Genomic DNA, 27,166 nt, shown 5'->3' with positions numbered 1-27,166 from the left:
TGAACCAGGCCCTGACCTGAACCCAGACCCTCCATCCCACTCCCACCCCCACCCCCCCTTCTCTTCCCACCCAGAGCTCTGTGTCTCTCCGTATGTGGAGTCTTGTGTGAGATTGGCTGCTGCTGATTTGGATCGGAAACAATATTCTCCGGGATCTTCTCTCTCCTCCCTCCCCCCCTCTTCTCAGGGGCGCTTGGTTGGGAGGGAAGGGAAGGGCGTCGTCCCCCCCCCGAACTTCTCCTTCCACTTTCTCCTCTCGTGACCCTCCATCGATGTGAGAAAGAGGGGAGGGAGCCCCCCCTTCGATAGGAGCACAAGGAAGGCAAAATCTCCCGAAAGGAAAGATTTTTTTACCATTTGCTTTATGCATAAAAGCCTCCCAGATGATCTTTCCTGTTTTTCTTTTCTCCTAGGAAGGGGCGAGACTGAGTTGATTTCCCTTTGCTTTTTGGGGGGGGGGGGGACCGAAAACAAAGAACCACATCCCAGATCCCTCCAACATTTGCAAGGTAAGTGAGATTTCAAGAGGTGGCTGAAGTAGCCTTGCCCCCCTCCCCCACACTATCTCTCTCCTCTCAGTTTCCCTGGCCTGGCAGGGATTTGAATCCAGGTCTCCTGGTTTCCAGTCCGGTACTCCATCCACAGCACCACACTGCCTCTCTGAACACGTGCAAAGTGCTGGTTTTGGGGGATATGGTTTTCTTTGCATCTTATTTTAAAGTTTTTATTTAAAGATCTCAATCCTGCTCACCCCTCAACCCCATCCTCGGTCCTCTTGACAAGAGGCAAACCTTGGTTGTCCTGATTTGGGGTGTGTGTGTGTGTGTGGGGGGGTTCCCCTTGAAGCCTCCCTTCTTGTTCCCCCTTGACAGACAAGCCAGACTGGGGGATTGGGCTTTGCACCCTCCACCTGTACTTCGGACTCCGATGATAATTGATGAATAGGGAAACTCAGTTCTGTTCCCACCTTCTCCTTCAGTGGGAGGATAAAAGGGACAATAGACTAAGGCTGCCCCAGTAGAAAGGTTTATGGGCTGAGCGATGGTTCCTTCCCCTTCCTGCCTCTTCTTTTGGTATCATCATCCTCTCCCACATAGGAATCCATGCGTTCTCCATCCCTTCTAGCCATACCTTTCCTACTTTGTCCCTGTGGCGATTTCCTCTGAAGCCCCTGCGCCCCCCCCCAGGCCTTCACGAGGTTCTCGCCCTTCTTTCTTCTTTGCTGCCACCAGATATTAATTCTTTAATACCAAATATGTTTAGAGACAAGTGTGCTGTTTAAAACTTAAGGCTCTTATTTGATTAGGGAAGTTATTAGGTGATAAATATTCATTAGATCAATCACAGGTTGCCAATCACTTGTATTGGAATCAAATCTGATATAACTTTAAAACTCTTTTCACCCTCTGTTTCAATCTAGGCTCTTACAGATCTCTAACTCACTCTCTAGTCACTTTCAAGATACACACAGTCTCTCTCTTTCTCAGCATCTTCTCCGTCAGACCCCATCCACCAGCCTTTATATATCCAGCTCCCTCCCGCCTTGGCTCCGCCTTCCGCCCACTCATAGGCTCCTGCTATAAGGTTCTGCGGTGACGGACAGGTGAGGACAGGGCTGTTCACTACAGTCCCCTTTCCCCTCTTCACTGGCTTGGGCTCCCTCCACTTTCTTTGGGTAGAGGGTAGGACCCTTCCCCCCCCCCCTTTCTGTCATGGGGCTCTTGTGAGTCTCTTCTTTCTCCTTTTGGGATCTTGAAGATTGAACTAAAGAAGCCACTTCTGCTTTGGGGAACTTTGAAAAGGGAAAAGCAAATGAAAGATCCAATTATTAATCTCAACGTGTGGAGGGCTCTTTAATCCATGCATCGACCTCGGAGTTGCCTTGACAAACTCCCACAGGCTGGGTGGTGGGTCTCCTCCATTTAGAAAGAGCAAGGGAGTGATTCCAAATTAAGGAATTAAAAATGATGTAAGAAATAGCTGGAGAGTTAAAAATACTCCTTCACTTTGACCTGGGCCAGTATTCTTCTGCTTTCTTCTCCTCCTGTTGCTGCTCCTGCTTTATTGGGTTAGCAGGGCTTTGATCAGACCTAAATCGACTTTCCGGGAAGAAAGGAGTTGTTGGGCATTTGTATCTTTTGATGTAAAAACAAAACAAATGAAAAAACCCTGCTAACTCTCTGGAGAATGAAGCAAGTGCTCGTAATGACTAGAGTGGTCATAATGACCAGATAGACGGGGAATAAATGAAATAAATAAAATAAAAATAAAATAAATAAGCAAAGAAGGAAAGTGAATAAGTGGCCCATCGGCCCGCCCCACAAAGAATGGGGCAAGTATTTTTTTTTCTTTTGCTTTTAGGGCTATGGCGCCCAGATGTGTTAAAAATACATCTTTCTTCAGAAAAGGCATCACACACCAGCTTCTTCCCTCTTCCTTGCCTTCGATGGTGAGGGATGTCAAAGCCTGAGAAAGAGCATCGGTCAGCTCTTGGTCTCTCCTTCCGTAGGCTTCGTGGTGCCATCAGAGCCTTAACCCATATCATCTCTTCTTTAGGGTGGAGAGCCCTTATGGATCAGGCCAAAGGCCCATCTAGTCCAGCCTCCTATATCTCACAGTGGCCCCAACAGAAGCCCCTGGGAGCGCATGAGACCACGAGATCCCTGTCTCCTGATCCCCCTCTCTTGCATCTGGTCTTTTGAGGTCCCTCCCTTCGAAGCCTGGAGATTATACATCCCCATCATGGCTTGTCACCTCCGATTGACTTTTCTTCCAGAAATCTCTCCAGTCCCCTCTTTTCAAGGCATCTAGGCTAGATGTCACCAGCACATTCTGTGGCATGGAGTTCCACAGACTAATAAAACGCTGGGTAAAGAAATATTTTCTTTCCTCTGTTCTCACTCTACCAACACTCCAATGGAGTGGACGTCCCCTGAGGGTTCTGGTATTGTGTGAGAGGGAAAAGAGCCCCCGTCTAGGCACTTGATCCATCCCCTGCAGACTTGTATGTGTCTCCATCATGTAACCATCCTCTGGCACCTTTTCTCTAGACTCAAGAGCCTCAAACGCTGTAGCCTTTCCTCATCAGGGAGGGCCCCCGTCCCCAGTCATTCTTTGAGTTGCTCTCTAGTGCACCTTTTCCAGTTCCACTCTGTCTTTTTTGAGGTACGTCGACCAGAACTGTCCGCAGTTCTCCAGGTGTCGCCTTACCAGCCTTTTGTATAATGTTGGCTGCTTTGTTTTCAGTCCCCTTTTTAATTATCCCCAGCATGGAATTGGCCTTCTTCAGTGCCGCCGCACACTGGGTGGACCCTTTCATCGAGCTGTCCGCCAGCACACCAAGCTCTTCTTCCTGATCCGTCACGGACAGCTGAGAACTCATTCGCTCATGAAAAAAAGATTCAGTTTTATGTCCCACTGTGCAGTACTTTACATTTTTTCATACTGAACCGTATTTGCCATTTTTCCACCCAGTCTCCCAGTTTGGAGAGATCCTTCTGCAGTTCTTCACAATCCCTTCGGGTCTTCACCACCCGGAAAAAGTTTCATGTCCTCTGCAAACTTGGCCACCTCACTGCTTATCCCTGTCTCCAGGTCATTGATGAACCGGTTGAAAAGCACCGATGGCAGGACCGATCCTTGGGGCACATCGCTCTTCCCCTCTCTCTATGGGGAAAATTGCACATTGACATTTCCTCTCTTGTTTCCAATGCAAAGTCATTTGGAACTTCTCTTAAGCAGAGAATACCCCCAAAATACAGTGTACAGGGACTTTATACCATAACAGAGTCTTAGATTTCTACAAACCCATTGGCTAAAATCTACTTAATATTGAGATCCTACATCTAATTGGTACACACATGTGCAAAACAAACACATGGGTCCCCTATAGATACTTGGGGTGTGCCCACCTCCCCTTAATGACCTTCTTTTAGAACATGCCACACTGTCCCAACTTCCTTATCTTATATCACCTGGTAGATCTGCTTTGACTGTATTCCAGCATTGAGCAGGGGGGTGGATTTGATGGCCTTGTCGGCCCCTTCCAATTTCACTTTTCCCTGATTCTATGATTCTATCTGTGTTTAGCCTCTGGGCAGCATTCCTAAATCGGCCATCTGCTAGTTCACTGGTTCTGAACCTTGGGTTACTCAGGAGATTTGAACTGCAACTCCCAGAAGCCTTCACCACCAACTGTGCTGGCTGGGGTTTCTGGGGGTTGCAGTTCAAAAACATCCGAGTAACAAAGGTTAAGAACCTAGGCACTAGTTGAAAGGTGAGGAAGGTGTGAAATACAGGCATTTGATTTGATACAAAGGTCAAGAGAGAAGTAATGCTGAAAACATAATACGTAGAATAAAATGTTCTACTCCAAGACCAAGAATAAAACTAATTTTGGCCATATCCAGGTATCACTCCCCCCTTTTTAAATTCTGACAATAGAAACAATGCTGAATTTAAATCTTCTCATTTTTGTTTAGCCTTTCCTGGGCTTTGAGTTGAACAAAAAGCAACACAGAGAGGCAAAAGTCTAGATACAACACATACAAATAATCCCAATATAATAACCACAGTTGGAATTACAAGATATATAGTAGGGTGGAGAAGTCCAGCATCTATGAAGTTATCCAAGACCAATCCCATGAACCTGAATTCAGCTCTTCAAAAGTTCTCTCCCTGTCATCACGATTCCTGCCAATCAAGTCTGCTAACAGACAGACAGACAAACCTTTATTGGCATAAAAGAGAATAAAACATAACCAAGCTGGTTCATTAAGTGCCCCATGCATACAAAATCCTGGAGGGAGGAAAGCAGAAGACCAATCCCTAAAAAGATTTAATTGAAAGCGAAACTTCACTTTCTGACAATTGAGCTGATGAACTCTGCAATTCTTTCCAGAATGTCAGGCACCTCCACAGATAACATAAAATGGACTTTGTCCACATCAGATTTTCTCTCCAATTTTATCAGGATCAGTGCCACAAATTTGGAACGACCTCTTTGGTGGTGTGGACAGCGCAGACACATGTGGGCAAGGGTTTCCAATGCACCCTGCTGGCATGAGCAATGTCTTTTGAGGGACGGGAATCCTTTGAACCTACTGTATAGTAAGGTTGCAGGCATGACATTGCATCTGGCTAGGGAGAATGGCCCTGCGTTTTTGTGGACATTTAAGCAGGGAAAGGAAAGCAGCTGGTTTTCCAATCATTTGGAAGGCTTTCCCTTGATTTAGTGAGCCCAAGGAGTCACTACCTAAGCCAATATATATCAGTTTTTTAAAAAGGGCAGTAGTCCCAAAGGGAGGTTTAGAGTCCAGAAATAGTTGATATAATAAACTATCTGGGTCAGAGTTTTAAAAAAGTTTCAGCCAGAATTGAATTGAAATGATCTCAGCCAAGCCATCGTTTCCAAAGAGGAAAATCCGGTCTTTAGACAAAACACCGAATAGGGAAGATAATTTGGTAGCACCAGCACTTTATGTAAGTATAGAGATGGCATCCATTCAATTGTCTTATCCATGGCATTTAACCAGAGTGGGATGCCATGCATAATTTGTGGGATAATTTAGGATTTAAAAACCTGTAAAGCCACCAGAACATAACAATTGCCAGGATTATAGTAGAAACAAGGTATTGCCTGACCAGTGAGCCTAGCTCCATATATAACCATTTTCTGATGGGGAGACCAGGAATGTTTGTAATGGAATAGGATGCCTAGGTCTTTATACTCTTTCACCTGTTCAATTTTCAGCCCATTCAGATTCGATTGCAATAGCTTCCACGACTGAGAAAACCAAAATTTTGGATTCATCATAATTTAGTTGCATTTCTCTTTGTCCAGGTATTCCACAGTTGTCTTAATTAAACATTTCAAACCTGGATGGAAGTGCAAGATGATAGCAATAACATCCGCATAAAGCAATAACGGGACACAATGTGTCCCCAGTTTTGGTGGATGGCCCTCCACACTGGCTAGAAAGGGGGCTAGTTCATTCATAAAGAGGTTGAATAGGGCGGGAGCAAGAATAAAGACCTGCTTCACTACCTTGTTGGTTGGAAATTGATTACTTAACTCCACTTTCCAAGAGACACAAACTTGGCATGTTGTGCTAGAGTATAACATTCTTATGAGGGAAAGGAGTCTTTTATCTATGCCCATATTTTCAAGTTTTTCCAAGAGAAGCTCTCGGTCTACCGAATCGAAAGCTGCCTTTAAGTCAAGGAAAGCCACATCCAATTTAGAATTTTCATGCTTAATTGTTTTGTTAATAAGATGCGAAAGTATTTAGCAGTTCATTTACTGTGGCCTTACCTTTACTGAAAACAGCTTGCTCAGGGCCAAGTGATGCCTGATTATTCCTCCAGGAATTAAGTTTAATTAGGAGATGTTTTGCATAGAGTTCCCAATAAATGGATTGGTCTCAAGTTTTCTGGAGGCGAGGTTCCTGTTTTTTTATAAACAGGGGCAAGAATTGCATTGGTCCAGAATTTTGGCAAGATCCCATATTATCTGTAGGTGTGAAAAGGGAAGCCCACCAGTCCGGTTTGCATTTCAATAGGTCCAGTGGGATAGCATCATGGCCAGCTGCTTTTCCAGCTTTTAATTGAGTGATTAGATCTTTGGTCTCTTCTATGTTTCTTTGTTGTTTAGTCATGAAGTCGTGTCCAATTCTTTGTGACCCCATGGACCAGAGCACTCCAGGCCCTCCTCTCTTTCACTTCCCCCTGGAGTTCTGTCAATTTCATGTTGGTAGCTTCGGTGATACTGTCCGACCATCTCGGCCTCTGTCATCCCCTTCTCCTCTTGTGTTCACATTTTCCCAACATCAGGGTCTTTTCCAGGGAGTCTTCTCTTCTCATGAGATGGCCAAAGTACTGGAGCCTCAGCTTCAGGATCTGTCCTTCCAGTGAGCACTCAGGGTTGATTTCCTTCAGAATTGATAGGTTTGTTCTCCTTGCAGTCCAGGGGACTCTCAAGAGTCTCCTCCAGCACCACAATTCAAAAGCATCATTTCTTCAGCAGTCTGCTTTCTTTATGGTCCAGCTCTCACATCCATACATCACGACAGGAAAAACCATAGCTTTGACTATTCGGACTTTTGTTGGCAAGGTGATGTCTCTGCTTTTTAAGATGCTGTCAAGGTTTGTCATCGCTCTCCTCCCCAGAAGCAGGCGTCCTTTAATTTCGTGGCTGCTGTCACCATCTGCAGTGATCATGGAGCCCAAGAAAGTAAAATCTGTCACTGCCTCCATATTTTCCCCTTCTTTTTGCCAGGAGCTGATCAGACCAGTGGCCATAATCTTAGTTTTTTTGATGTTGAGTTTCAGGCCGTTTTTTGCACTCTCCTCTTTCACCCTCATTACAAGGTTCTTTAGTTCCTCCTCACTTTCTGCCATCAGAGTGGCATCATATACATATCTGAGATTGTTGATATTTCTTCCGGCAATCTTAATTCCAGCTTGGGATTCTTCCAGTCCAGCCTTCCGCATGATGTATTCTGCATATAAGTTAAATAAGTCGGGGGACAATATACAGCCTTGTCGTACTCCTTTCCCAATTTTGAAGCAATCAGTTGTTCCATATCCAGTTCTAACCGTTGCTTCCTGTCCCACGTACAGCATAGATTTCTCAGGAGATAGATAAGGTGGTCAGGCACTCCTATTTCTTTAAGGACTTGCCATAGTTTGCTGTGGTCCACACAGTCAAAGGCTTTTGTATAGTCAATGAAGCAGAAGTAGATATTTCTCTGGAACTCTCCGGCTTTCTCCATAATCCAGGGCATGTTAGCAATTTGGTCTCGAGTTCCTCTGCCCCGTCGGAATCCAGCTTCTACTTCTAGGAGTTCTCGATCCACAAACTGCTGAAGCCTACCTTGGAGGATTTTGAGCATAACCTTGCTAGTGTGTGAAATGAGTGCAATTGTACGGTAGTTGGAGCATTCTTTGGCACTGCCTTTCTTTGGGATTGGGATGTAGACTGATCTTTTCCAATCCTCTGGCCACTGTTGGGTTTTCCAAACTTCCTGACATATTGAATGTAGCACCTTAACAGCATCATCTTTCAAGATTTTAAATAGTTCAACTGGAATGCCATCGCCTCCACTGGCCTTGTTGTTAGCCAGCCTTTCTAAGGCCTGTGATGATCTGTGTTTTTATGTGTATTAGAATGGGATATGTAGTCCTAAGATTGTCCCAATAGCATCCATTTTGATTTAAAGTCTGTTCTGTAGTAGGAAAGTTTTCAATGCTGTTTCAGAGAAGCTTCGCTCTCTGGTTATCTCGTTGCTAAGCTGAGTGGAGAGCAGAGAGTTTCGTAGTCAAAATAATTCTGCCACAAAGAATGATAACAACTGAAGCTCCCTGAGAAAGTTAGGCGGAACAACAAGACCCAGGAGGCATTCTGGGAAGAAGAAGGAAGAGTGAGGAGGAGAGAAGTAAGATGGAGTTTGCCTGAGAAAGGGGGCAGACACGTGCTTTTCCCATAATGGACTGGTTTTCATCTAGCATCAGCCTTTGAAGACCCAAGACACGTGAGATGGATGATTTATGCTTTTTGTTAGTTAGCATAGTTTCATTTCTTTATTTTTTTAGCTGGAGTGGAGGAGTGGTGTGTTCCGTTAGTCTTGAATGAAAATGTACCTACTGACTTATTTTACTATCAACTGAAACCTTTTTTAAAGTAATTCTTTTTAATAAAACAGTAATGATTGATTTCTATGTAGAAGCTTTGTTTCTTGAACAGACCAGCTGAATGTCTAATTGGCCACGTGGGTTTGCTACCAAACTTTCAGAGCCAGATCATTCTGAGTATATCTCATGGTTATGACTGTGTTGCTTTCTTAATAAGGAGATTGGCCTCTGAGTAAGAAAATTTAGACAGAACTTGGCTGAGTTCAATCGGCTCTGCTCAGCAGTTAGAAGTTTGTCTGGTTTTCTTACTCGTCCCGATTTCCTGCACCCCCATAAATCTCTTTGGAGACACAGGGCTGTTTACATGGTTGGCAGCGGTCGGACGGAACACGTGCTTTAGTGTGATTTATGGATTTATGGTGCTTGCTTTGTAAGTGAAGCTGCAGGCATTCTTCCAGAAGCCTTGGCTGAGGGAGTGCGTGCATGCTGACAGGCTGTAAATTAGCCAAATTGCTTTTCTCTTTCCAGCTAAGGATCTTACGGAAAGACTTAGCTGCAGTGAGGTCTGATAAGAAACAACGCTTAAGTTTTAACAGACATTAAAATCTGTTTAATTGGGCTGTTTAATGAGTGGGCATTTTCATGCAAGTAAACGGTCGCCCTTCGGAAGCTCCAGTTTAGGGCTGTTCCTGCCAGAGTGTTTTATGGCTTTGCTCTCGCCCTACAGTTTCGGCTACATGGGCAGAGAGAGATTTTACTTTTTGGGTCAGCTCGGTGTTTGCGTTGGTTGAAGCTTATATGGATCAACACTTAGCAGGAGAAGAATTTTTGGAATTGCCTGGAGAGCTGTTTGTGACTCAGAGAAAAGTTAAGATTGGTAGTGCAGATACGAAGCCCTGGCACCAAGAGCTTTTGGAGGCTCTTGAACAGGACGTCTTGGCTCCAAGTGGTGCTAAGCAAAGGATTACTTATGATTCTTCACAACTGAGAAGGGAATTACAAAAGGGAAATATAATGGCTAAACTCCCAGCACAGGACGTCCAGGATCTACTTAGATCTGATTCAGATCAGACTTGGACTAAGTTACAACAGATGGATCAGGCAGAGGAAATGGCGGGTGCCAGCACTCCAGTAGGGAGGGGAGTGCCAGGCAGAGGCATTTCTGATGGGACAGCAGGAGCAGCAGCAGCAGCAGCAGCCGGTGCTGTGGGTCCTGATCCTAACAAGAGTCTATCACCAGTGGATAAGTTAGCCATGGTGTTTGCTGATTTTGTTGCTTGTCACACTCAAACTATTCGTAATCAGAGCATGGCTGATGAATTATTGAAGCAGTACAGAGAGGCAAAGGTGGAGCGTTTGGTTAATGAGCTGAAGGAAAAAGAAGAGTTTAAGAACTCAATAGCCAGTGTTGATAGAAGCAATCTACCTTACTACCATGATGGCGATGATATCTTATCATTTTTATCGATATATGAACAGGCGTGTCGAGACCTTAAGATACCGGAGGCCTGGCACCTTAAGCTATTGCGTACTCAGTGTTCTGGGCAACTTGCCAACTTGGTAGCCAAATTATCTGATGAGGACCCTGACTGGCCTACTTTTAAAGAGGTGATAAAGAGAAAATTTGGTTTCACTTCGGAAATACTGAGGCAGAACTTTAGAAAACTGAAAAAGCAGCCTAATGAGTGTTATTCTGCACTAGCTGACAAAATAGAACATCTAGGTGATCAGTGGTTGAGCTCCTTGGGCGCCAGTACTTTTGCGGATTTAAGAACTGTGTTGTACATGGAGCATTTTCTTAATTTAGTGCCTTCAGAAATAAGGAGTACTTTGTTGGAGAGAGGATACAAAGACTTGCAAACCCTTGCTTTAAAGACTGATGAAATTCTCTCCTTTAAAACGCATGAACCTGCTGTTAGGCCAAAGACTGCACCAGTGGCGCCTAAGAGACAGAGTCAGCCTGAAATTAGAAAGTCTTTTCCTCAAGAGCCCAGACAAAGTTCATTTGAGCAACGCAGGAATCTAGCTCCTAGCCAGAGTAAAACGCCTCTTAAATGTTTTGAATGTGGTGGCTCTCATCTGCGACGAGATTGCCCAAGGTTGAATGTGCCAGCTAGCCAAGTTAAGGAGCCAGCTAGGAAAACACCTGTGCCAGCTCCACGCAGATCTAAAGCAGGCACACCCAAGATGGCGTATGTAAGTTCTGTGCCAGCAGGAACTCAGCAAGTGCCAGCTGCCAGTAATGCAGTTTCTGTGCCTCACCAGTCAAGCATTGTGCCTTCACAGAGTCAGGAAGGAGTTAACTTAACTGTAACCCCTTCGCAAGCCAGTGGAATGCAGGCAGCAGTAAACCAATATGTGCCTAGAGTTTTGGACTTACAAATTGCTTCAATTTCCTCAGAAATTGTAAAAGAGACTGCATCAGGAGAGAGGTTTTCTGTTATGGATCCTGATTGCATAGTACCAACTGCGCAAAGGGACTGGGCAACCCGCACATTTTCTGAGGTGGTTTTTCTTCACACACCTGGAGGTGATATGGCTTTAAGTGCTTTTCGTGACTCGGGTGCCGACATTTCTTCGATAAGCAAACGTTTTCTAGACCCCACCTTAATCTTGAACAACCTGAGGTGTCCAGTAAAAACTTATGGATCTATAGAGACTGATCAGCGTTTCAATCCTTTAGCTTATGTCAAAATTTCGTATAAGAGCTGGTCAGGGGCAAAACATATTTTAACCCATGAGGGAAAACCTGATTTTCTTCTTGGAAATGATCTTGCTTTTTTGGATCACATGCAGAGTCAAAATGCAACTTCAATGTCGGTAGTTACGCGTTCTCAAAGTAGGGAGATGCATGATCCTGAACGGGAGCAGGAATCCACTGAGGATAGCTCAGATGGAGACCTTACCCAACAGCAGCCTCTTGTGACCAAACCTGATAATGCAGCTACAACAGAAACTAAAATGGAGGAGGTGATACCTAAGGGATCAGAGGACTTTAGACTGAAGCAGCTTAATGATCCCTCTCTAGCTTCTTTGAGGTCACAAGCAGACAACTATGCTGAATGCCCTGCGCATCAGCAAGTTAGTTTCCTGTGGGGAGAAAATGGACTTTTGTACAGAGAATATTTCCCCAAATCCAACTTGGATGCCCAACCTGTTCAACAGTTAGTCGTGCCTACTGAATATAGACTGAGAATACTAGAAATGGCTCATGATCATCCGAGTAGTGGGCACCAGGGAATACAAAAAACCCTAAAGAGAATTTCTCAACATTTTTACTGGCCTGGTATTTCAAAAACTGTAAAGGACTATGTCAGTTCTTGTGACTATTGCCAACGCACAGGCCATCAAACTGACAAGGTAAAGGCCGAAATGCAGATTATGGAAATTCCTGACCAAGTGTTCCAGTGTTTGCAAATGGATGTACTAGGACCTTTTGTTCCTACTAAATCTAAGAAGAAATACATCATTTCTTTCATCTGTTCTGCCAGTAGGTGGATCGAGGCTTACGCTATTAGCAACCTGACAGCTACCACCATAGCTAGAATCATCGTGGACTTGTGCTCGCGTATTGGAGTACCATCCAAAATAATTTGTGATCAAGCAGGAGCCTTTACAAGTGAACTTATGCGTAAGATCTGCGAGATAAGTGGAATAACCATCAGTTTTTCCACGGCCCATCATCCTCAATCTCATGGTATGGTGGAAAGAGGTCAACAAACTTTGCTTAGGATGATTAAAACTTTGACCCAAGAATATGGAAACATTTGGGATGAGCTTTTGCCTTTTGCTTTGTTTGCTTACCGTAGCTCAGCCCATTCTTCACTAGGTGGCTTTTCTCCAAGTGAGGTGGTGTTTGGAAGAAATCTACAAGGACCATTGGACTTCCTGAAATCCAATTGGGAAGGTGTGGTTAAAAGTAGTACTGTGCCAGTTGCTGATTTTGTTAGAAAACTTCAAGAGAAACTCTTGGCTGTCCAGGAGTTAGCCAGAGACAATTTGTTGGACGCTCAAGCAAGTCAGAAGTTCTTCCACGACAAGAGATCCAGACACAGGGAATTTTCTGTGGGTGATTTGGTACTTGTTCTAAACCCACTCAGACCTTCTAAGCTAGAAGTTGTCTGGGAAGGTCCAGGTGAAATTGTTCAAAAATTGGGAAATGTCAATTATCTTGTCAAAATGTTGGATTCTAATAAGAAACCTGTTCTTTACCATGTCAATAGTTTGAAACTGTACAAAGATAGATCTGCAATGGTTTTCCAATGTCATGCTGAATATTTTCATGCTGCAAATGAACCTATTGATATGTTGTCTGAATTGCAAGATGCAGGTACATGGTCTGATAATCTTGTTTTAACAGGTACCGTTGATCAGAAAGAAAGGTTGTTTCAAATTTTAGAACAATACCAAGATGTGTTTTCAGATAAACCAGGTTACACCAAATTGATCAGTCATGTGATAACTACTGAGAACAACGCCCAGCCCATACGGTCTAGCCCATATAGAGCAATTGGTAATCATGCTATCCAAATTGAACAAGAGATACAAAAGATGTTATCTTTGGGGGTGATTGAACCGTCATTCTCCCCTTGGGCTTCTCCGGTGGTTCTGGTGCCAAAACGTAACGCTTTGGGTGAAATTCTCGAGGAAGTAAGATTTTGTGTTGATTACAGAAAGTTAAACAGTGTTACTGTTCCAGATCCATACCCATTGCCTAGAATGGATGATTTAATTGAACATCTTTCAAAGGCTAAGTTTATCAGCATTCTCGATCTAAAGAATGCTTATTGGCAGCTTGATTTGGCTGAAGATTCACGAGATAAGACCGCTTTCATCACGCACGTGGGAACTTTCCGTTTCCGCAGATTGCCATTTGGTTTGAAGAATGCAGGTGCGTCATTTCAAAGGATGATAGACAAACTTTTACAAGGTTTACCTTTTGCAAGTGCTTATCTTGATGATGTTGCCATTTTCAGTTCTGATTTTGATTCTCACATGTCTCACATTGAAACTGTTTTGTCCAGACTTCAACAAGCAGGACTGACAGTCAAAGCCAGCAAGTGTCAGTGGATGCAAGGAAAAGTCATGTACTTAGGTCATTTGATTGGGCAAGGAGAAATTCAGACTTTGCAAGCTAAAGTACAATCTATTAATGATTGGCCTATTCCTAAAACTAAGAAACAGGTACGCTCGTTTTTGGGCCTAGTCGGCTACTACAGAAAATTCATTCCTGATTTCAGTCATTTGGCTTCACCTCTGACAGAGCTCACTAGGAAGAGACAGCCTGTCAAGGTAAAGTGGACACCAGAGTGTCAAGGTGCCTTTGAAGCTTTAAAAGCTAAGATTATGGATGCACCTATACTGAAATCCCCTGATTTTGACAAACCATTCATTTTACAAACTGATGCTTCTGAATTAGGACTGGGAGCTGTTTTGTTACAGCAAGGAGAAGATGGGAACCTTTACCCTATCTCATACTTCTCTAGAAAACTCTTGGATAGAGAGAGACGTTACGCAGTACCTGAAAAAGAAGCTCTTTCTATATTTTGGTCTCTCAATTTACTTAGGCCTTACCTATGGGGTCGTAAGTTTACACTCCAAACAGATCACAGAGCTTTAGTTTGGTTGCAGAAGATGAAGTCTCACAACCAAAAATTGTTGAGATGGAGTCTAGCATTGCAAGATTTTGATTTTGAAGTTCAACACATTCCTGGAAAATTGAATGTAGTGGCAGATGGTCTTTCTAGAATGTACTGTGAAGATTCTTATGAACCTGAACGTTGAAACGATGTATTCAACAGTGTGCTATGTTTCAGTATTGTAATAGTTAATCTGTAGTTGAATTTTGAGATGTAACCAGTTAATTACTTTGAATTACTTTTTAGTTACTTTTACTTGATTTCTTAAAATTAGATCAGATTAACTGCTCTGAATTTTAACGATAATCAGGGGGGGCATGTGATGATCTGTGTTTTTATGTGTATTAGAATGGGATATGTAGTCCTAAGATTGTCCCAGTAGCATCCATTTTGATTTAAAGTCTGTTCTGTAGTAGGAAAGTTTTCAATGCTGTTTCAGAGAAGCTTCGCTCTCTGGTTATCTCGTTGCTAAGCTGAGTGGAGAGCAGAGAGTTTCGTAGTCAAAATAATTCTGCCACAAAGAATGATAACAACTGAAGCTCCCTGAGAAAGTTAGGCGGAACAACAAGACCCAGGAGGCATTCTGGGAAGAAGAAGGAAGAGTGAGGAGGAGAGAAGTAAGATGGAGTTTGCCTGAGAAAGGGGGCAGACACGTGCTTTTCCCATAATGGACTGGTTTTCATCTAGCATCAGCCTTTGAAGACCCAAGACACGTGAGATGGATGATTTATGCTTTTTGTTAGTTAGCATAGTTTCATTTCTTTATTTTTTTAGCTGGAGTGGAGGAGTGGTGTGTTCCGTTAGTCTTGAATGAAAATGTACCTACTGACTTATTTTACTATCAACTGAAACCTTTTTTAAAGTAATTCTTTTTAATAAAACAGTAATGATTGATTTCTATGTAGAAGCTTTGTTTCTTGAACAGACCAGCTGAATGTCTAATTGGCCACGTGGGTTTGCTACCAAACTTTCAGAGCCAGATCATTCTGAGTATATCTCATGGTTATGACTGTGTTGCTTTCTTAATAAGGAGATTGGCCTCTGAGTAAGAAAATTTAGACAGAACTTGGCTGAGTTCAATCGGCTCTGCTCAGCAGTTAGAAGTTTGTCTGGTTTTCTTACTCGTCCCGATTTCCTGCACCCCCATAAATCTCTTTGGAGACACGGGGCTGTTTACAAGGCCCACTTCACTTCACTCTCCAGGATGTCTGGCTCAAGGTCAGCAACTACATTGTCTGGGTTGTCCGGGATATCTAACTCTTTCTGATATAATTCCAGTGTGTATTCTTGCCACCTCTTCTTGATGTCTTCTGTGAGGTCCCTCCCATTTTTGCCTTTTATCATGTTCATCTTTGCACAAAATGTTCCTCTAATATCTCCAATTTCCCTGAACAGATCTCTGGTTTTTCCTTTTCTGTTCTTTTCCTCTATTTCTTTGCACTGTTCATTTAAGAAGGCCCTCTTGTCTCTCCTTGCTATTCTTTTGAAATCAGCATTCAATTTTCTGTAACTTTCCCTATCTCCCTTGCATTTTGTTTCCCTTCTCTTCTCTGCTATTTGTAAGACCTCGTTGGACAGCCACTTTGCTTGCCTGTATTTCCTTTTCTTTGGGATGGTTTTTGTTGCTGCCTCCTATACAATGTTACAAGCCTGTAGTCAAAGTTCTTCAGGCACTCTGTGTACCAAATCTAGTTCCTTAAATCTATTCTTCGCTTCCACTGTGTATTCATAAGAGATTTGGTTTAGATTACAACTGACTAACCCAGTGGTTTTTCCTACTCTCTTCAGTTTAAGCTTGAATTTTGCTATGAGAAGCTGATGATCAAAGCCACAATCAGCTCCAGGTCTTGTTTTTGCTGGCTGTATAGAGCTTCTCCATCTTTGGCTGCAGAGAATATAATCAATCTGATTTCGATATTGCCCATCTGGTGATTTCCATGTATAGAGTTGCCGCTTGATAAATAAATAAATAAATAATAAAACTCTCCACTATGACTTGTCCATCTTGGGTGGCCCTACACGGCATAGCCCATAGCTTCTATGAATTACTGAAGCCCCTTCACCACAACAAGGCAACAATCCATAAAGGGTCTAACAGCTCTATCTTTGTCAAAAAGAAGGTATAAAAAATATTGACCCATATTTGTGGAGATATTATGGCAGGGTCTTGCACTTCTAGCCTGGAGGAGCCAGCCACAATTGCATCAAATGTTTGTTTTTCTGGGTCACTTCCTGTTGGAGCTTGCTCTATTGTTCGCAAATAAATGTCTGCCTTTTGTTCTTTTACACCAGTGGTTCTTAACCTTTGTTACTCAGATGTTTTTGAACTGCAACTCCCAGAAACCCCAGCCAGCACAGTTGGTGGTGAAGGCTTCTGGGAGTTGCAGTCCAAAACTCCTGAGTAACCCAAGGTTAAGAACCAGTGTTTTACGCAACTCTTTAATTGAGTTTTTAGGAAGAGATATTTGTGCCAGCTTTGGACAGAGCCAGTCCTCCTATATTCCCTATATGAATGGTGGATTTGTACTTTCACTATAATTAGGATCAAACCCAAGTTCTTTGTTTTGAGGGATTGCAGTGCTTTCGGGCGGAAGGAGTTTGTCCTAATTCCCAGTGGAGATGTTCCATTAATCCATCAAATGCTTTATTTTTATCAAGTGGTTCGATGGAATTTGTGATGGAAATCTGAAGGTCCTAACACTTGTCCCTTAATCGCAGACTGCTAGCGCCTTATGATCCCATGCTAGTCCTTTTGAGGCTTCATGGTACATACGACGTGTTTGATTTATATACGCACACAGGCCGCCATGATGCAGGAGCATCCTACGAGTGGCTAACCTCTTTTGCAAAACCATATTCTTCAGGGAAACTACTTAAGCCTTTAATTTTGCTTGTATTTTCCTAGTGACATTCCCCAAGAGATCTATGGCTCCTGAAGTCTTATATACAAATTCAACCAAGGTGTGAATCTCTTTATAGGCTTCTGCCACCTCTACTGCTGAAAAAAGGCTCTTTCCCATTTGAGTCCCAGTTGACCATTTCCAGGCCTCCAGAGAAGACCTCCTGGTGACACGTGTGGCGTGAGTAGAATAACTTGTATCTGATTTAATTCATTATTCAAGATGGGCCGTTCAGGAAGCAGAATCTGCCCAAAGTCTGTCATAGAGACAGTTGCAAAAAAAACCCTCACTTAATTTCTCTGCAATTTTCATGTACCCCTTCCCCTTTCCCTCTCTCACCATCCAGACAGATAGCCGCTTCTCTGGCAAGTTTCCTACTTCTAACATATTTAAAGAAGCTTTTATTATTTCCCCCTTAAATCGCTGGCCATATGTTCCACAAAGTCTTTCTTTGCGTTTTTATCATCTTCTTACATTTCTTTTGCCAGAATTTATGTTCCTTTTTATTTTCCTCATCTGGGAAAGATTTCCATTTACGGAAGGACCCCTCCTTTCCCATTAAGGCCTCTGTAACTTTGCTTGTTAACTATTCCAACACTTTCTTGGACTTAGTTGAGCCCCCCCTTTCCTTTTTTGCGGTATACACTTCCTGTGGGCCTCTACTACCGTTGTTTTAAAAATACTAGGCACTCTTGAGATATTTTTTGTAAACTTCCCTTTCAACTTCTTTCTTACTTGCTTCCTTGTCTGAGGGAAGTCCACACTTCAGAAATTAAGGCTTTTTGTGTCAGATTTCCATGACACTCTCCCCCCAACATGCACGGCAAAAGAGATGGCAGCGTGGTCGCTATTCCCTAGTGACTCAGCGACATTCCCACCCCTAACCAGATCCTGAGCATCACATGATATTCGATCCAGAGTCACCTGTCCTCTTTTGGGCTCCATGAGAAATTGCTCCAAGATGTATCATTTAGCTTGTCAAGAAACCCGGTCTCTCTTTCTTGACCTGAGCATGCCTTGGCCCAGTGGATGTGAGGATGATTGATGTTCCTCGTGTTTACAATCCTGTCCATTTTGGACACCTCCCTGATTTCTCTCCACTCCATTTTCCCCCTCAAATTTTTCCCAACATTTCCCCCTCAGGTTTTTGATCTGGAGGATGATAGCAAGCCCCCCCCAACTATCACATTACTCCTTGGGGCTGGCAGTTTAACCCACAGTGATTCTATGATGGAGTCAGACCCACCGTCCATCTCCATTTCTGCTGGATTCTACCCCTTCTTTGACCTAGACGGCCACCCCGCCTCCCACACACTCCTCCCTGTCCCTCCTCTAGAGTTTATCATCTGGGATTGCAGTATCCCACTGGTTCTCCGAATCCCACCAGGTTTCTGTTATGGCCACTCTCAATCTTCTATCTATCCTCCCAATGTTCCAGTTCTCTCATCTTTGCTTCGAGCATTTGCCTAAAAGCACCTGCCTCTGGGGTCCCCGAAGAAGGGCGGCTTGTTTGCTTTTCCTTCCAGTGGACCAACAATCCCATCCCATCACGCTCCCAGGCCTAATTCCTACACTATCATCACTTTGTTTTTCTCTATCCTCTCCACCCTCATTCCACAGGGATGAGGAGTCCCAAAATGAACGCCTCTTGGCTCCTGTCTGCTTTCCCCCGGGATTCAGTTTAAAAGCTGCTCTGCCACCTTTTTAATGTTACGTGACAACAGTTCAGTTCCGTGTGCATTCAAGTGAAGCCCCTCCCTCTTGTACAAGCCTGGCTTGTCCCAAAAAATTCCTGAGTGCCAAATGAATCTAAACCCCTCCTCTTGACACCATCGTCTCAACCAGATGTGGAGACGCTTGAGCTCCACCTGTCTGAGGACACCCAGCTCTACATCTCCTTTTCTCCAACCACAATGGATCCCGTTCCTTCCCTTCAGTGCTGCCTGGAGGCTGTACTGCAATGGATGCAGAAGAATGGACTGAGGCTGAACCTAGATAAGACGGAGCTCCTGAGGGTGGTCGTCCCCTCCATCGGTGGTTTGGGAAACTCCCTCTCTTTTGGGGGAGTGACTCTCACCATCATTAGTGAGGTTCACAGCTTGGGGGTCCATCTGGATCCAGCGCTCACCATGGAAACCCAGGTGGCGTCTGTGATCCGCTCCGCCTATTTCCATCTGTGGCGGATTGCCCAGCTGCGTTCCTATCTTGATGTTGGGGTGCTCACCACTCTGGTCCATGTGCTTTGAGTCTCGAAATTAGACTACTGCAATGCACTCTAACGTGGGGCTACCTTTGATATTGACGCAGAAGCTTCAAATGGTGCATAATGAGGTGGCCAGACTTCTCAGTGGGATGAGAAAATATCAGCATATTTTCCCCACTCTGGCTGCCTTGCATTGGCTGCCTGTTCATTTCCACACTGATTTCAAAGTGTTAATGATGACATAAAGCACTAAATGGTTCAGGACCTTGATATCTAGCAGAACGCCTCCTCCCACCTAGATATATCCGAATCACTTGTTCTAGCCAGGAAGGATGATTGTGGGGCCTAACACAGAGGGAGGTCCAGAAAGAAAGAACAAGAAACCGGGTCTTCTCGGCAGTGGCCCCTCGGCTTTGGAACAGTCTCCCCTCCGAGATCTGTCTGGCTCCCTCGCTGGGTGTTTTTAAGAGCAAATGTAAGACCTGGCTATTTAGGCAGGCCTTCCCTGTTGTCATCACTTGAATTTCTTCCCCTCCATCTTGAACTATATTACTATTGTTGTTTTTTATTTTATTATATTCTTTTTATTCCTTTTTTAATGTTAGCTGCCAGAGTAGACTTTGGTCTAGATGGGCGCGGAATAAAATCAATCAATCAATCAATCAATCAATCAATCAATCAATCAATCAATCAATCAATCAATCAATCAATAGCTGGCCCTGTGCGATTAACAGGTAGCACTTCCAAGAATAATACCTTTGAGGTACAGTAGTATGTCATTTTATGTACACCTTGGCTTACATAATTTCTGGGTTATGAACAGAAATCAGTTCAAAAGAATGTCTTGGTTTAAATGTCTTTCCCCCCCATTACTTTCACTTTGTGATGGAAGTTTCCCTGTGCCTGGAGGCTTGTAGCGCCACGACCATCCCTATGACAACCTATGTTCCAGTTTTTTGTTTTTTTGTTTTGCATAACGTAATGTCCTGGAGGTACAACTTTAATATGTAGCCTCTAGATTTTGTAATATTTACAGTATTTTAGCTGGGGTCAAATACCTTCTGAATTTCAATGTTTAAATTTTTGCTTTTATTCTCACAGATGTGATTTATCAAATTCTTCGCTCCCCTCTTTCCATACACATTGGTTTAAGTACCTAACTCTGGAGCCAGATGTTCGGAGTTGACTTCCCTTCTAGCTCTCCAGGTCTAAGATTATACTAACTATTTCCTTTACCATCTCTGCTTCCTATCCTGTTTTCAGAAGTTCCTGATGATTCTCTACACATAATAGCATTTTATAAATTCTACATCTCATCCCTTTCTTGGACCTGTCCTTTCTCTTCACCTTTTGAATAATAATCTCTGCAGACGTTGTCAGTTCCTGGCATTTGCCACTAATTTCTCTTTACCAGTTCTCGAGTCTAATAATCTAACTACATTCATCAACTTTTATACTTCCTTTCTTACTGTCCTTCTCCCGTTATTCTTTTTTTCTTATAAAATTCCCTTAATTCAATTACTTGTTTTGTCTTTAATCAACTTTGAGAAATTCCTTTCTAATTTTCTGGAAACTTAAGTACAATCATTGGGGAGAATTTGAGAAGGGAAAAAATTAAAATACTTTGAATTTGATGTACTCACTTGGGTGTGGAAATGATCCTACCTGAACACCTCATTCTTGATTCCTCCAGATTTTGGAAGTGATTGTTTCTCTTCTTTTTCGAATCTACCAGATGATGGCCAAGAGAAGAATTGCCCAGTAACATCTGGGGCAACCTGGGCAGGAACTCGCAATCAAGCAAGAAAACAGAGAACTGAAAATAGGAATGACCAGGCATGGACTTCACATGAAAGGAGTAACGCAGGGGAGAAACCACGTAAATGCATGTCACCTCAGTAGATGTCAAAGATCACATGAAGGGGAGAAAGTATATCCATGTACGGAATGTGGAAAGAGCTATAGTCACAGTGGTAATCTTAGGTTACATCAAAGGACCCACACTGGGGAGAAACCACATAAATGCTTAGAATGTGGAAAAAGCTTTAGTCGCAGTGGTATTCTTAGGTTACATCAAAGTGTTCACACTGGGGAGAAACCACATAAATGCATGGAATGTGGAAAGAGCTATAGTCACAGTGGTAAACTTAGGTTACATCAAAGGACCCACACTGGGGAGAAACCACATAAATGCTTAGAATGTGGAAAGAGCTTTAGTTGGAGTAGCACCCTTAGGTTACATCAAAGGACTCACACTGGGGAGAAACCACATAAATGCATGGAATGTGGAAAGAGCTTTAGTCGCAGGGATGCCCTTAGGTTACATCAAAGGACCCACACTGGGGAGAAACCACATAAATGCATGGAATGTGGAAAGAGCTTTAGTCAGAGTGGTGAACTTAGGTTACATCAAAGTGTTCACACTGGGGAGAAACCACATAAATGCATGGAATGTGGAAAGAGCTTTGGTAAGAGTAGTCATCTTAAGTCACATCAAAGGACTCACACTGGGGAGAAACCACATAAATGCTTTGAATGTGGAAAAAGCTTTAGTCGCAGTGGTCACTTTAGGTCACATCAAAGAACTCACACTGGGGAAAAACCACATAAATGCATGGAATGTGGAAAGAGCTTTAGTCAAAGCAGTACCCTGAGATCACATGAAAGAACTCACACTGGGGAGAAAACACAAAAATGCATGGAATGTGGAAAGAGCTTTAGTTGCAGTGCTGTTCTTAGGTTACATCAAAGGACTCACACTGGGGAGAAACCTCATAAATGCATAGAATGTGGAAAGAGCTTTAGTCGGAGTAGCACCCTTAGGTTACATCAAAGGATTCACACTGGGGAGAAACCTCATAAATGCTTGGAATGTGGAAAGAGCTTTAGTCGAAGCAGTACCCTGAGGTATCATCAAAGGACTCACACTGGGGAGAAATCACATAAATGCTTGGAATGTGGAAAGAGCTTTAGTCGCAGTGATCACCTCAGGTCACATCAAAGGACTCACACTGGGGAGAAACCTCATAAATGCATAGAATGTGGAAAGAGCTTTAGTTGGAGGAGCACCCTTAGGTTACATCAAAGGACTCACACTGGAGAGAAAGCTCAAAAATGCTTGGAATGTGGAAAGAGCTTTATTTCAAGTGCTGAACTTAGGTTACATCAAAGGACTCACACTGGGGAGAAACCTCATAAATGCATAGAATGCGAAAAGAGCTTTAGTCGGAGCAGCACCCTTAGGTTCCATCAAAGAACTCACACTGGGGAGAAACCACATAAATGCTTGGAATGTGGAAAGAGCTTTAGTTGCAGTGATCACCTTAGGTTACATCAAAGAACTCACACTGGGGAGAAACCATATAAATGCATGGAATGTGGAAAGAGCTTTATTTCAAATGGTGAACTTAGGTTACATCAAAGGACTCACACTGGGGAGAAACCTTATAAATGCATAGACTGTACAAAGAGCTTTGTTTCAAGTAGTGCACTTAGGTCACATCAAAGGACTCACACTGGGGAAAGACCTCATAAATGCATGGAATGTGGAAAGAGCTTTGGTAAGAGTAGTCATCTTAAGTCACATCAAAGGACTCACACTGGGGAGAAACCACATAAATGCTTTGAATGTGGAAAGAGCTTTATTTCAAGTGGTGAACTTAGGTCACATCAAAGAACTCACACTGGGGAGAAACCTCATAAATGCATGGAATGTGGAAAGAGCTTTAGTTGGAGTAGCACCCTTAGGTTACATCAAAGGACTCACACGGGGGAGAAACCACATAAATGCTTTGAATGTGGAAAGAGCTTTATTTCAAGTGGTGAACTTAGGTCACATCAAAGAACTCACACTGGGGAGAAACCTCATAAATGCATGGAATGTGGAAAGAGCTTTGGTAAGAGTAGTCATCTTAAGTCAAATCAAAGGACTCACACTGGGGAGAAACCACATAAATGCTTGGAATGTGGAAAGAGCTTTAGTTGGAGTAGCACCCTTAGGTTACATCAAAGGACTCACACTGGGGAGAAACCTCATAAATGCTTGGAATGTGGAAAGAGCTTTAGTCGAAGCAGTACCCTGAGGTATCATCAAAGGATTCACACGGGAGAAATCACATAAATGCTTGGAATGTGGAAAGAGCTTTAGTCAGAGTGGTAACCTTAGGTTACATCAAAGGACTCACACTGGGGAAAGACCTCATAAATGCATGGAATGTGGTGGGAGCTTTAGTTGCAGTAGTAACCTTAGGAAACATGAAAGAACTCACACTTGGCGGAAACTATAGAAATGCACAGAATGTGGAAAGAGTTCCTGATAAGTTGAGTACGCAGTAGGAGGTCATTCTGTTTTCTTCTGGTTTCCTTTGAAAATACTAAGCAACCAAATGCTGACATAATGCAAAACTGAAAGAAAATAGAAAAAAGGAGTGTATTTTGAAGTACCACTTGTGATTCATTTTACTTCTATCATTAGTTGACAGAGATATCACAAAATACACTTGAGCCTTGTGATAAAAAATGAAAATAAGCATATATTGTGCCATGGAAACTTTTACAAAATTAGTGTAAAAAGAAAAAGGTGGATATTCTAATGCTAACTTGATAAAAGAAAAGCAAGTAATGAAGAGAGAAAAGCTGTCATTTGTTTTATAAGGCTTTACCTTCATAAATAATAACAGGAATTGAGTTTTTAAAAGGGTACCATTTAATATGTATTCTGTATTGTTTATGAAGAACTAGGCATTTCTATGCTATTGTAGTGAGAGTTTTCTGCTTTGTATTGGCAAGGATTGTTGGAGTGGAAATTTTGGTTTTTCAAGCTCTGGTCTCTTCAGGCCCTGGACTGCACTGGGTCGGAGGTGACCAAATCCTTTGATCTTTAATGTCTGAGCTTCTCAGAGGCTGGGAAACCCAAGCCTTGGGAAGATTTGATTTTGCTGACTTAATGGAGGAATATTAACATTGGGAGATATCTCACAAAAACTGTTATTAGAATGGAACAGAGTACCGTAGATGTTTGTTTTCAAGGAGTACAAGAAAATGGAACTGATGCTGGATGATAACCATGAGGCACTGACAGCCAGCAATGGATTTTACTAATACCTGGGAGAGAAGAACAACCTAGAGACAAGCAGTGCTTTTTTTTTACTTTGTATATATTTATTTTAGAAATTTAAATACTTTTGCATGTCTTTTATTGAAAATTATAAGTTTTTTCCTTTTTATTATTGTATTCTTAGGAAGTTTGAAGTGTTCTGAAGAGGGCAGTATTCCCAAAGGGAGGTTTAGAGTCCAGAAATAGTTGATATAATAAACTATCTAGGTCAGAGTTTTGAATTTTGTTTAACCAGAATTAAAATGATCTCAGCCAAGCCATTGTTTCCGAAGAGGAAAATCTGGTCTCCAGACAAAGCACCTAATAGGCAACACAATTTGGTAGCCCTAGCACTTTATGAAAGAATTGAGATTGTATCCATTCAATTGACCTATTCATGGCATTTAACCAGATTGGGATGGCATATAAAATTTGTGGGACAATTTTGGGTTTAAAACCTGTAAAACCACTAGATTGATTATGTTCTCTGCAGGCAAAGATAGAGAAATTCTATACAGTCAGGAAAAACAAGACCTGGAGCTGATTGTGGCTCTGATCATCAGCTTCTCATAGCAAAATTCAAGCTTAAACTGAAGAGAGTAGGAAAAACCACTGGGCCACTCAGGTATAATCTAAACCAAATCCCTTATGTGGAAGTAAAGAACAGATTTAAGGAACTAGATTTGGTGGACAGAGTGCCTGAAGAACTTTGGATAGAGGCTCGTAACATTGTACAGGAGGCAGCAACAAAAACCGTCCCAAAGAAAAGGAAATGCAAGAAAGCAAAGTGGCTGTCCAACGAGGCTTTACAAATAGCAGAGAAGAGAAGGGAAACAAAATGCAAGGGAGATAGGGAAAGTTACAGAAAATTGAATGAAGAGTTCCAAAGAATAGCAAGGAGAAACAAGAGGGCCTTCTTAAATGAACAGTGCAAAGAAATAGAGGAAAATAACAGAAAAGGAAAAACCAGAGATCTGTTCAGGAAAATTGGCTATATAAAAGGAATGTTTTATGCAAAGATGGACAAGATAAAGGATAAAAATGGGAGAGACCTAACAGAAGCAGAAGACATCAAGAAGAGGTGGCAAGAATACAAAATTGGTGTAAAAAGGGAAAATGATTGACTTTTTAAAAAAATAAACATTTTATTAGTTTTTCAACCTATCTACATTAGTTTGTGCTTGTCAAACATCGTGTTACATTTTTGCTTACAGTTATTTGTTTTTAACATCTCAGTGTCTTCCCAATTATCCCCCAAATTCCAAACATCTTTCAAACATTCAAACCATTCACATACATATTTTGATATATAGTATGGCTATTATCATAACGCTACTTTCATAATATACAATATTCTCAAGTCTTCTAATAGCATTCTTATTAAAGGTAGTTCCAGGTCCATACTCCAGCTTTATATCTAGTTTAGTTTACCTAAAATGAAAGACCACCATATTACATCTTTATCCTGATTAGGGCTCCCTTGTTTCAATTTAGTTCTACTTTTTAATATAAAGAATACAGTATACCCTTTTACAATTCTTAGTGTTAAATATATACATGTTTTCCAACATTAAAGGGCCCCTTTTCGTTTTTCCCTTTCATCTTTCTAAGTAATTCCCTCTCTCATTTCCCTATTTTCACTTTGTGTTCTTGTATCTCTAAGCATTATGCCATCTTTCATGCCCTCTGAAACTATTTTGTGCATCTGGTTTATGTCCACTAGCTCTTTAAGCACTTGGTCTATCTTCGATGGTTTTTCCAGGCTTTTTTAGGTTAATTTTACTATGTTTGTCCCCTTGTCTTCCCTTAGTACTCTCCTCTGGTCCAAAATTGAGGTTTCTTTTAGGTTAGTTTCCTCCGGCTCCTCTTTTGATTGGTATACATCTGGCACATTTCCTTCTTTGTTGTTCCCAATTGCTTGTTGACTATAATTTTCCCGATGTTGATTGGATAATTTTGCCTCTTGATAGTGGGATCTCACTTTCTCTAGTATTGTTTGAAGAGCAGATTTTGTTTCCTCCCAAAATTGTCCTTGTACCATTCTGTTCCAGATACCCACCAGCTTAACCCAAAGTTCAAGGCCCCCAAGTCTCACAGTCCAATTCAATGTAGAATGCATTAGTTGTATCCACGGCCAGATGGCTTAATTTCCACGGGTTTATACCAGCTAGTCAGTTTGGCTAAATAGGCCTGGACCAAAATTCAGAAGCACCAAGTCTTACAGTTCAATTCTGTGTTTGTAGCCATGTCCTGGTAGCCTAATTTCCACATTTCTGCATCGACAAAAACTGAGATTCCAAGTCTCTGGAGATAGTTCCAAAAGGTTTACTTTGGGCCAAGGTGCAGTTTAAAGAAAAAACCACTTTAGGGTTAATTTTATCCAGCCGGGCATAAAAAAAATCAAAGAGAGATGAACAGGAATGTTCAAGGTCAGTGTTTCTAGGCGTTATGCCAAAAGAGTTCAGGTAGACAAAACAAGAGTCGGAACATGAATCAAAACTTGTCTAGTAATAACTTATGAGAAAATTCCCAAATTATAATGTTCTTAAAGTATTTAAATGTATTTGAATGAGTACAGTAGTTAATTTCAATTAATCTTCATAATATTTTTCCATATCAACTATCCTCTCTCCAGATTATCTGCCGCTAATAATTCATGAGAGCGATAGAAGGTTCTTTTTCCTATATATTGGAATTG

General features: G+C 42.2%; 1 protein-coding gene across 10 annotated transcripts in view; it reads left to right on the top strand.

Annotated features, from left to right (window-relative positions):
• Positions 1 to 25,632, top strand: part of LOC144585012 (uncharacterized) — a 37,229-nt gene extending 11,597 nt beyond the window's left edge. For 3 of the 10 annotated variants that reach the window (XM_078382435.1, XM_078382436.1, XM_078382437.1), the window contains 3 exons: positions 414 to 509; positions 17,250 to 17,350; positions 21,109 to 25,632. In XM_078382435.1, the coding sequence (XP_078238561.1) occupies positions 21,202 to 23,493 (2,292 nt within the window). In that variant the 5' untranslated portion in view covers positions 414 to 509; positions 17,250 to 17,350; positions 21,109 to 21,201 and the 3' untranslated portion in view covers positions 23,494 to 25,632. Of the gene's footprint in view, positions 1 to 413; positions 510 to 17,249; positions 17,351 to 20,474; positions 20,580 to 21,108 lie in introns of all 10 variants that reach the window. The other 7 variants (XM_078382442.1, XM_078382444.1, XM_078382439.1 and 4 more) reach the window with 6 other exon arrangements.
• Positions 25,633 to 27,166: the final 1,534 nt, after the last annotated feature.

Source organism: Pogona vitticeps, chromosome W (assembly GCF_051106095.1).
Source record: "Pogona vitticeps strain Pit_001003342236 chromosome W, PviZW2.1, whole genome shotgun sequence".
NCBI lineage: Eukaryota > Metazoa > Chordata > Lepidosauria > Squamata > Agamidae > Pogona > Pogona vitticeps.
This window is presented reverse-complemented; position numbering and strand designations above follow the sequence as displayed.